The 12,174-nt window shown below is 41.3% G+C and overlaps 1 protein-coding gene across 5 annotated transcripts in view; it reads right to left on the bottom strand.

Annotated features, from left to right (window-relative positions):
- cacna2d2a (calcium channel, voltage-dependent, alpha 2/delta subunit 2a) overlaps window positions 1–11,132 on the bottom strand; it is a 193,893-nt gene extending 182,761 nt beyond the window's left edge. For 3 of the 5 annotated variants that reach the window (XM_086041898.1, XM_086041900.1, XM_086041901.1), the window contains exons 1-2: window positions 10,626–11,132; window positions 2,150–2,231 (exon numbers count right to left, since the gene is read on the bottom strand). In XM_086041898.1, coding sequence (XP_085898024.1) covers window positions 2,150–2,231; window positions 10,626–10,750 — 207 coding nt within the window. In that variant the 5' untranslated portion in view covers window positions 10,751–11,132. Of the gene's footprint in view, window positions 1–2,149; window positions 2,232–3,164; window positions 3,492–7,952; window positions 8,081–10,625 lie in introns of those variants that run through there. The other 2 variants (XM_086041899.1, XM_086041902.1) reach the window with 2 other exon arrangements.
- Window positions 11,133–12,174: the final 1,042 nt, after the last annotated feature.

Below are 12,174 nucleotides of genomic sequence, written 5' to 3'. Positions count from 1 at the left end.
CCATGTGACGATTCCCGTTAAAGGCCTTGATAAATGCCCTGACGCGTGCACAAACACACAACCATATGGACACCGTGCACGAGACGTGCAGACGTAGCAGCGACCCGGACGCCACGAGAGACTGAACGGCTATGAGTCGCTGACTTGAGGCCACAGTGGAAACCTTAGACACTTGCAGTGTAAATGAAACTAAATGCACTACTAAGCCCGCCCCCCTCAACTGCAGGGCCAATGCTTTTGGTACCATGAAGACTGGGGGTTGGGACAAGGCAATTGGCTGCTAATCGCTCAGAGTATGAAGAACAAAGCAAACGGCCATTAATGCAGTAAAACCATCGATTGTATTTTTTTTTTTCAAGTGTGATGGAGCACTTCGTCGCCACAGCGTGAATAGTTAACGCTAATTTGTGGGAACGCGGCAGCTCTGTTTAGTTTCTGACTTTCACATAATAGTGTTTTCGTGTGGTCCAAGTGGAAATGGCAGCTATTTGCCTAGTCTAGCTGTCAAGTCATGGGCAGAACAACTCAACGTGCTAGTGGAGTTATGAAAATTAGACCCAATCTTACATCAAAATTCAGAAGTAATTATTTATATAACAAGTAATACTAGTTGAAACAGGGCATTCTGATAAATATTTCGCTTTGTGGAATAAGTGTTAATCCACTCGTTTTTAGCCATCTCTGGAGGCGGCCATTTTGTCTTCTGTCGACTGAAAATGACATCACAACTGCTCACAACGACCAATCAGGGCTCAGATTCAGAAAACAGATCAGCCGTGATTGGTCGTTGTGAGCAGTTGTGATGACATTTTCAGTCGACAGAAGACAAAATGGCTGCCCTCAGAGATGGCTAAAAACGAGTGCATTTTGCTGCTTAATTTATATTCCACAAATGCAAAATTAATCCGAATGCCGTGTAGTGGGCCTGCTGGGAACATATTCTTGAAAAAAATATGTTTCGGTTGACTCCCCTCTTTAAGACAATTTTCTAAAATGTCGCATTTAAAAGTAGTACCTAAATAAAGAGGTTTTATTTTATGTCATGTCATGTCATCTTCCAAACCGCTTATCCTATATAGGGTCGCGGGGAGTTGCTGGAGCCTATCCCAGCCGTCAACGGGCGAAGGCAGACTACACCGCGAACTGGTCGCCAGCCAGTCGCAGGGCACACATAGACACTGTCACTGAGCGGGAATCGATCCCACGCTGCCCGCACACAACTCAGGCGTGTGTACCACTACACTATCAGCGGACTGGTTTTATTTTATATTAAAAGGTATATTTAATATTGTAAGTAACTGTAACATGTACATGCACATGTTTGAACATTAAGACTGTGCATAAATTTAGGAAAATAAATCATTATGCTTAAATAATGATTCAATTGAAATGTATTGCACACAAGTGAAATAAAAACTGTAGCTAAGTAAGTGTTTGAAAACATACCCACTTAACAGCGGTGATCTGCGATCTCCCTGGCTAACTTTATATCATCCAGAGGAGTCCGCTTGCAGCTCCTCATAAACATACTTTGCGTGCTTTGACCTCCTGCATAGACTCCAGCAAATTACTTTCTCCTTCCGCCATGTCAAGCAAGAACTGCGCGCAAATTTTCAAGGGAATGAGAGGAGTCATTTCTGTTTGGTGCGAATGAAGTCGGCTGTGTTTTCACCCACAATGGCCCAAAACGCCATGTTTCTAACTGCGAAAAAGACAAAACGAGTCTAGCCTGCCCATGTTCAGATTTACCCCACGATGCACGCCAGACTTGTGCTGGGCACGAATATAGGGCCCTCAGTGACCATCCAGTAATTGACCTTAACTTTCACTCCAGCACCCTCCCTGTCAACTCACTTGCTGTGACCTATCAATGCCGCCACCACCACCACGCTAAAGACTATCAGCTCATATTCAGAACGCCACAGCACAGTCACCCGTCGAGGCCGTAACGAAGTATTTATTTCAGTGTGCATTTGAAAACCGGCGAGCACGGCGAAAACATGTTGATCGCGTCAATCACCATCTGCCACTCATACAGCCTCATGCAGGGACTCAGCCACTTCCATTCAAATAACACTTCACACAAACACACACACTCACACAGTCATTTTTAATAATGCAGAGTGTTGCAAACATGACGTCAACTCACCGATCTCATTTGCTGAGTACCGGTGACGTGCTGAAGAACTTTTTCCAGCTCCTTCTCGATGCGTGCAGCCCAGTGAATCATTCTGGAGAAGAAGAAGATGGGACATGTTCAATGCGAATCAACTCACATTAGCACCTGAGCCCATCATTCGGTGGTTTTCTGGCTGCAGGCAAGCAAGGGTGGCAATGTTCAAGCCAGAGTGCGTCTCCTGCGTCGGCGTCTGCATCGGTGGCAGATCCAGAACACAGCGATGATGTTCCTTTCAGCAAAGAAGCAGTTTAGGTGGTTCAATGTGAAAATCCGTCCACCAGGCCCTAATTAGCCATTCAAACAGCCTTGTGGGCAAGACTGCTATCAGCCAATTTTTGCACTGGGCATTGAAGGACAAAATACTGAGCGCCATGAATTCTGCCGATAGCAACAAAGTGGCCACTTAAAAAAACTGGAGCAAATGCTTGCAATACTTTTTAAGTTGCCTCAATGTTACGATTGCAACGCTGTAAGTAAATACAGTGCTACTAAGGGCTAGACAATTATGGAAAATAATCCAATTGCGATTTTTTTTCCCAAAACATTGCAATTGCGATGTGAGTTGGAACATTTTTTTTTCAAGATCCTTTTCGAATGTAATTTTCAACAATTAATCTTTATTACAACAAACAATATAAGATGTGTTATGCATTAAAGAATACTGAGGTAAAGGCAAATGAAGCATTAATTCATATCAAAGACAGTTTATCTACTTCAGTTAGAGGTATAAACCTACTAAATATTTTTGATGTGCAGTTTGGTAAGCGTTCACCACGCCAACATAATTCTGCCACACAGTTGTGGTGTGAACACATACTATATTGATACTGTGAAGGCACAAACTCAAGTGCAGATTAATGTAAACAAATCAGTAACTTTGACACTTCCTACATATCACTTCATTGCATGAAATATGATGTAAACGTAGACTGTATTTCTTAATCACTCACTCAACTTATCATACATGTATAATATCAAATCTTACCCGATCGCCAGTCACTAACATCACACACGTCATCCGGTAGGAAAAGTCAGATAATGCCAATTTACGACGTCATACTTAAGAGTGGCCATTACTAATCAGCGGCATATCAACAGCTTTTCGTCTGTCTTTTGTTTCGAAACATCCGGCCAAATTCATCCTCTTGATATTTGACCGCTTGACAACTTCGCGCGTGCGTTTTTATTCGTTGTGGCTCGAGGAGCCGCACGTTATCTTCTGTGTGTATGTGCTTAAACTTCGAACACACGTAAATAGAAGTCACCCGCGGCACACACGGACGACAGACACTTCCTCACACACGCCCTCCGACGGCAGCCAAAACGTCACAAAATAGACGACACACGTACACGATATATATATTTTTTTTTTTTTCAAACACCACGGGAAGTTTAAACCATGCGAGGTGAAAAGGATCAAGCATGCCGTAGCTGCGGCAGCGTTAGCTTGGCGTTTAGGTTTAAAAGAAAGTGGAGTGGGGGGTTTCTGAAGCTGTTGCGCCAACCTGAAGTACTCAGGGGACTCACAACAAACACTTAAAACAGCTTTGTTAATGCGTTGGAAGGAAAACCCCACATCAGCTAGCATGAGAGTATTTCCTGGCATGTAGCCTACCTAAGTGGTGGGTGCCCCACCACTGGTCCCTTGACCTTTTTATCTGCTAATGCATGGGCTTGTCATCAGCACCACTAACCCTCCCCAGCCGCCCACTATCCCCCCTTTATCCTTTATGCATGCACATTTCTGGCCAGCACTTGCAGGACGGGCTGCCATCAGCAACTCTGCAGTGAAACTGCTTGGGTCGGACAGAATTGCACCCCGAGCGGGGAGTGGGTAGCTGATCTCCATCAGACGGCAGCCAAATTTGGAATTAGCAGATCAAAGGGATGGTGATCGCCAGTGCGCATCTCGCAGCAAGTAACAAATTACTTAATGGATCAAGACACTCATGGGATGATTTAAAAGCAGCAGTAAGCCTGGACAAGAGCTTGAACGATGTGAACGGGGAAAACTGTGATGCTTGCTGAAGTGATCAGATGGATAAACTTGCAGTCAACCAGTGTCAAACTTTATCCTTACAAGGGTTGCAAAGGTGTGGACATTTTCCATTGAATTTCCATGGGAAGCAAAAATGGGGAATTTGGGAAGTATTTAAAACTGAAACAATTGAAAATTAGCAGTATAACAATGGATGGATGGATGAATCGATCATCTTATTGGGAATTAATTCAAGGTATATTATTCATGCATACATATAAACATTTTGTTTTGTAAGTACACAGTCGTGGTTCAGCATTCACAGAGTATTTGCCGATTTTTGGCCAATTGTATTCATGTTTATTCCATTACTTTCAATAAAAAAGTTTCCAATCTTGCAAATTCACAGAACTATGTTATGCTATTCCGAACAGATAGTATGTGAATAGCAATGTGGTGTTAGCGTGATAGTGAGAACAAATGTCAGTTTTGAATGTCAGATTTGCTCCAGAGACAAAAAAGGAGGCAGATGCAGTGAATCGAAAAAAGGCTAAACATGAGAGTAAAGAAATCTGCCAGAGCACACACGTGTTGTTCAGGGAACAAGCGATGCATTTTTCACATAGAAAATAATGTACATTTGACTTTTTCCGGTATCTTTCCATCACAAAATCCTTATTAACTGTGCAGACAATGTTTATTTTTGCAAAGTAGCATTCTTACATTTTTAACTGTCAAGAAAGACAAATATAAGGCAATTTAAAATAAAACTAAAATAAATTAAAAGTCGACATTCCAAGATGCCTGACAGAGCAAGATGAAGATCCAATGGGAAGGGTTAAGAGTGATACTGTCCCTGTATCATTTTTAAGTAATGCAAAAAATATTGTTCCACATTTATGTTCATGTGGGAAAACAATTTATACTTGTAAATGGTGATTCATTGAAAAGTGACAATTTACTTTCCCGCTTTGCCATCACTGGTACCTATCACAAAAATCCAAAGAAAAAGCATTTGTGGAGCTAATCCTCGTGAGGCTCAGTGGGCCGATGTCTCCTTTTTTACGATTTTCCAACCCGTTTGAAGACACATTTCTATTCTTTGACTTTTGATCCAACATGAGACTGACAGTTTTCTGCTGTTTTCCGGTGTCTGCTGTATATAGTAATTTGTGTTTTAATTTATTGCTTTCACTTGAATATTATTGCTATTTTGATATTGTTAGGTAAAGTGCTTTGTTACATCTGTAGCTGTTATGAAATGCACTATATAAATAAAGTTGTATTGTATTGTATTGTATTATATTTGCTGTTTGGCAATAACACTTTGAACTTTTGATTTTTGAAGAGTTTTGTTGAGCTACGAATTGTACCACCGGGGGCTTTCGACTTTAGAAGTTCTGCTGTATTAATATAACTTGGGGAAAAAAAATGTACAACTGCGTAAAAGACAGTCATCTCTGACAACATATGTGGTATTAATTTATGACTAGTTGTGACGATCAGTCAGCAAAAATCAATTTCATTAAAATGAATGAGTCTAGTACAGATCAATACAATGCATAAATGTGCCACTAATGTTTGTTTAAAGGGGAGAAGCCAGTCTGGAGGCGGAGACGGCGCCATTACACATCAGCTTCACACACACACAACGGGCACACTAATCTGTTCTTTTTAATTAAAAACTAGGAAGTCGGATGAGAGGAAGCGTAAATATATCAGCACCTACAAAGTCCAGCAATAGGGAATTTAAACCCAAAAAAGTGTCTAACAAAATCTGGATTTCAAACCATCAACATGTGCAACATCATCATCTCACTGAGCATCTAAAGGATTCATTTGTGTGTTTTACTTTTTCTTTGGCATTTAGCTGTTTTCAAATCACTTTCCCTGTAAAGTAAAAAATAAAAATGCCTTGTTAATTTGACACACAAGGGAGAACAATGTCAACCCTGGCAAATGTCAAACAAATCCCTAAGTAAAGGGCGATCCCAAAAAACTGCAGTTTTTGAATGCATTCGTACAGGACCATGCCAACTACAGGACGTAAATTTTAAAAAAATGAAAATTCCATCATTGTTTCTTAAATTGCATATTTTAAAGGTTTTAATTACTATGAATAAAATATTTTTCTTCCATCACTCTCAGTTTTATTGGATTGTTCAAAAGTTCCTGTTTTTTTCTGTCACCCTATATACAAAATGAGGCTTCAAAATCATAAGAAATCAAAGCGACTGTCTCTGTTTCTGAAATACTGTGGGAGCGTCCGCTGAAGTTACTGAAACCAATCACATCAACTGTTGTCAATCAAATACACAAATCTTTCTTATGCCTGCATAAAATATATGTGCATAAAGCCTCTGGTGGTTAAAACATATGCCACCGACGAGAGGCGCTAGCCACCAGGTAGCTTGTAAGCTAATAGGTACCTCAGAGCTGAGGCCGCAGACGGGCTCGCGGGCTCATCCTTTGCTTCAACTCCCTGCTTGGTGTTGTGTCGATGTGTAGTACCGAGAGATGGGCACTTTACAGATGCTAACGGTAAAGGTTTCATGATTCATAAACATTATTTAAAGCTCATTAGCTGGCTAATTTCCTATTCACATCCACTTACCGGCTGGGAGTATCGTGAGTGGATTGAATTGCTTACAACTGCTTAACCAACCATGGCATTTACCTGCCAACACATTCACGTCGGTCACAAGAACGGAGCCGCCAGGGGACATCACGAGAATAGTTAAGATTGCTTAATAACACAATATCATTGAGTTTTATTACAAAACTTTTGTTTTATAATGCAATACGTTTTCCGTTTTTATTGCGTTATTTTTGCAATAAAATAATTATTGTGGGTGGCATGTGGTCGACTGGTTAGCACGTCCGCCTGACAGTGCAGAGGTCGTGGGTTCGAATCCGGCCCCGGCCTGCTTGTGTGGAGTTTGCGTGTTCTCCTTGTGCCTGCGTGGGTTTTCTCCGGGTACTCCGATTTCCTCCCACATTCCAAAAACATGCATGTTAGGTTAATTGGACAAAAACAAACAAATTTATTTATTTGAAAAGATGACAAGTAAATGGTACATTTTTTAGAAAAAATAAATAAAAGCGAACCATTGATAAATAAAAGTGAACCATTGAACCTTGATATTCTAAGAAATTACACCAGAATAAAAAATACACTAACAATAAAGATCTCTTAATTTAGTAAATTATTAAGACACTGAAATTTTTAAATGCTCAGCAGCAAAAGCTTATGACACATTCAAGTTAAAGACAAGTTGTATATGTATATGTATACACTTTTTGTGATAAAAAACAAAAACATACAATAACAGTTACAATTATTGGCAACTATATTAAAACTCTTTTTACAATGAATTTTTTTTTTAAGTCTTTACGAAATTGTATACACTTTTTAGGCATTGAAATCTTTGAATGTTCAACAGCATATTGTAACGAATTGGGTTATCTGTGTTGTGGTCGGATTTGTGTGTTGCTGAGTTGTGATGTTTCCGAGGTTCATGAATGCATCGTACGGCAAGCGAGTAGAGCAGCAGAGAAAGAAGAGCGCGAACAGTTGTACTTGGATTAATAAAAACCTCATAATTAAACAACGTCTGACGGCGTGTTCCTGGAAAACGCTACAATATGATAAGTCTCGCTCTTTAAGTTTGACGTTGTGGGCTAAAAAGACTGTTTGCTTCCTCGTCTAAGAAACATTCACAGTCGCATGATGCCGTGCATGTTAGACGCGCAAGTAGCAATATCGGCACACAACTTTCGGATTTATCCACGCACCTTTCCCCATCGGCGATGAAGAACAGGAAAGCCAGAATGTTCCCAAACAGGAGACCGCAGTGTACGTGGGGACCTTCAAGCTCTGGCTCTCTCTTTTGTGCCGCCACTCTCTTCTCCCGCATGCAACAGTCAGCGTCCGTGCGTAAGTTTGCGCTACTTAGTGGACCGAACCAAACGCAAGTAAACTGAACCGAACATGCCATACCGAAACGTATTAATACACCCATACACGCGAGTGCACCGTTACACCCCTAATATACATCCAATTGGATAAAAACATACATATACATATGTGTATATATATATATATATATATATATATATATATATATATATATATATATATATATATATATATATATATATATATATATATTCACAGCATCTTTAAAATTAAAAAAAGCAGCTATAGTTAATAGTAGTATACTATACTATTAATAGTATATTTAAATAATAGTATGAATTGTACTGTACTGGACTGTACACTCTAAAAACAGTTGGGTAAAAGACAACACAATTTTGAGTCACAAATGGACCGATCCACTCCTTGCGTCAATTTGACCCAACTTCCTTTTTCCCATTTTTTTGGGGTTGTTTTCTGCAAAAACAACCCAAAAAATGGGTAGTATTGTCCCAAACAACCCAAAATATTGGTCTGTTTTGTAAAAAACAACGCAAGAAGGTAGGTCAAATTGACCCAATTTGTGGATCGGTCCATTTTTGACCCACAATCGTGTTATTTTTAACACAACTGTTTTTAGAGTGTATGCATAGATACAAATTTCATTCTAACGTGCACCATGAAAGAGGCACTCACATCTTTGAGAATTTCTCAAATCATCATTACATACGATGTAAATATGTAAAATTAGGAGTGCGCCCATTATTAAATGAAGAAAATAAATGGAGACCTATAGGCCAATGACATATTTTGAAGGTTACCCTCATTTAAATCGGGGGGGGTAAAGAGTCAGTCCAGGCCAATTAAACGCTATGCAATGTTTAATATAGTATACTGTTTACTGCTGTGTTGATATTTATGAGTAATTTGAGCACGTGGAATGTTTCATGTGTTCCATCAGAGTAAACATATGGGAAATGTGTCACTTGAAACGTACACAAAAAAAGGTTTGTGGGCATTAAATTGGAATTGGGCTCTTGGACCAATAGTGTAATTCCATTTCATGGCATGTAACATTTAGGATGACTTTAGAACACAAATCATAATCAAACAGCATATTGTTTTTCCTTAATGAGCATGAAGGTTTAATCTCTGTCACGACTACAAAAGCATACAGCAGCACGATGCTCTTAAACAAACACAAACAACAAAACGTGATTAAGGTGAATCATCACAAACTAACCGAAACACAGGAATAATTCACTCACACCATCGGGTGTTTTTAATTACGCGGGGACTCGGCGCCGTTAACGGCAGTTTGGAGTTAATCGTTGGTAAATGGTAAGTGACGCTGCCTTCAAAGTCACCTTGATCATCTCAATAACAAAGCCCCAGAGAGTGCAGGCAGGCTTCATTAAGGGCAGGCGGGGGGAAGCATCAGGTGAGTTGAACAGTTGAGGGGGCGGGGGTAAAAAAACCGGAACATACAAATAATCGTTAATATTTATCCATCCATCCACAGTGCTTGTCCTCATAGGGTCACAAGTGAGCTGGGGGCTATCCCATCATACTATGGGGAAGAGGCTGGGTACACCCTGGACTGGTCGCCAGCCAATCTAATCAGGCACATCTAGACAAACGAGCATCCAAACTCACACCTATGGACATTTTTTTAAATTTGTGTTTTTGGATGAGGGAGGGAGCCGGAAAAAAACCCACGCAAGCACGGGGAAGACTCGACTGTGAGGCGGACGAGATGTCCTTATTTGCTTAACAAATTGCACTGACCTTATGTCAGTGTTTGAACACATTGATGCAAGATCGAGATGCCCTCGTCGAGCCGAGAATCGAACCGACAATCTCAGGATAGTGGGGCAGATGTGCTAACCACGAGTCACAAAAATTCAATTTATTAATTTTTTAATACAAAATATTTCAGACGTTTTTACATCCGTAGTGTTTTTGAAAAAAGTTCTTTGTAGGAGGAAGTTGTGGTCATGAATTGAGCTGAATCATACTAAAGTACGAGATTATATCGTTCAATTTGAAGTTTCTTGATGCGACTGGACTCATTTGCTTTGTATGGCTGCATCCTCGGGTGACTTTATAGACATCGCAAAGTACATCCATCATCCTCCTGTCATGTAATTGAATCCATTTTTAATGTAAGATCGCCATGTTTTAAGAACGTATAGTACGCGCGTCGTTACGTGGCATTTCCAGGCCACAATAACAAACACGAGAGGCGTTTCTACAAGGAGGTGACATCGTGCATTTGTACAATATAATATAATATAATATAATATAATATAATATAATATAATATAATATAATATAATATAATATAATATAATATAATATAAAATAAAATAAAATAATATAATATAATATAATATAATATAATATAATATAATATAATATAATATAATATAATGTGCAGCATCACAGACGGAAGTTGCATGCTTGGAACACATGAGCAAGGCGTGCGTTCTAGGGGCCACCTGTCCTACTTCCCTCCCTAGCCCCCTCAAAATGAAGAGCCTGCTACTTACGTGTAGTGCTGCGGGAAGTGGTGCGTCCCGGCGGTCGGCGTGGACACGCACACGAGAAGTGCAGTTTGGATGCACAGGAGGCACAGAGCGCCGTACGATGGGGCTCCGATCGCCATTTTCCCCATGAAATATTCAACAAAGTGGGAGAAATAAGCCCAAGGGCGCAGAACCACGGAAGCGGGCCGTGTGTTGGTGGGTCGGGGGGGGGACAACAGTCTCCTACAGCCGAGCTAAGAATAAACCCAGTCCGGAGAGAGGCGGAGGGGAGGGGGTCGGAAAGAAAGTGCGCGTCGGGAGCTGGTGGATGGACGAGAGGAGCTTGAGGACTCTTCTGCCGCTATCCGGGAGAGAGAATGTCACTCCTTGGCGTTGGAGATGGGGATGAGGAAGAGGAAGATGCTCCGCCGCCGATGATGATGATGATGATGATGATGTGCACCTATTTACGCTGTACTCCCTCCCTCGCCGACGCCGCCGTGCACATTTGCTCCCTGTCTCTCTCTCTCTCTCTCCCCCTCTCTCTCTCTTTCTCTTTCTCTCTCTCTCTTCCACCGCTGGCTCCGACGGAAAAACGCGCAAGTCAAGCCAAGTTGGATAGCATGTGAACTGCATCCGGTGGAGAGCATTCAAAATAAGACGTGATACATTGCATTGACAGACTACATTTTCCCAAGAGCATTAAAGCAGTCATAATATAAAAAATATAATATTTATTCAAAATACAATCTACAAGGACAGGCAAAACACAAGATCAATAGAGGCTGGGGTCTACCACATCAGACAGGACCCCAGGTGCAGGCTGTGCAAAGAAGCCCCAGAGACGATGGAGCATATCACAGCTGGGTGTAAGATGCTGGCGGGCAACTCATACATGGAGCGGCATAACCAGGTAGCAGGAATTAGTGTTCCAGAACATGTGTACCAAATATGGACTACAGGTCCCAGAATCAAGATTGCAGACACGTCCAAAGCTGGTTGATAACAACCAGTCCAAGGTCATGTGGGCCTTCCAGATCCAGACTGACAAACTGGTGATAGCCAACCAGGTTGACATTGTGGTGGTGGAAGACAGCAGTTGTGATAGATGTAACAATCCTGAATGATCGTGATCATAGTGATCGGGGCACTGGAGCAGTTATCCCCAAGATGGATGGATGGCTCGATCGGATATCAGAACCAACATCTGACATCTCCGTACAGAAGAGCAAAATACTGGGAACAGCTAATGCATCAGATTTACATAGCGCTTTTCTGGACAACCAGACACTCAAAGCACTCACAATGGATACATTATTCATGCACTCACGCATTCACACTCTGGTGGCAGTAAACTACGTATGTAGCCACAGCTGCCCTGGGGAAGGCTGACGGAAGCGTGGGAGCCAGTGTGCCTACGGCCCCCTCCGACCACCACCAAACATTCACACCCTGGACGCCCAGCCATACACCAGTGTGAATGGCACTGGAGGAAAGGTGGGTGATGTGTCTTATCCAAGGACATAACGACACATGACTCAGATGGAGCGGGAATCGAATAGTGGACCTTCCG

The sequence above is a fragment of the Filicampus tigris genome, chromosome 9 (genome assembly GCF_054856515.1).
Source record: "Filicampus tigris isolate MCC_2025a chromosome 9, RoL_Ftig_1.0, whole genome shotgun sequence".
NCBI lineage: Eukaryota > Metazoa > Chordata > Actinopteri > Syngnathiformes > Syngnathidae > Filicampus > Filicampus tigris.
This window is presented reverse-complemented; position numbering and strand designations above follow the sequence as displayed.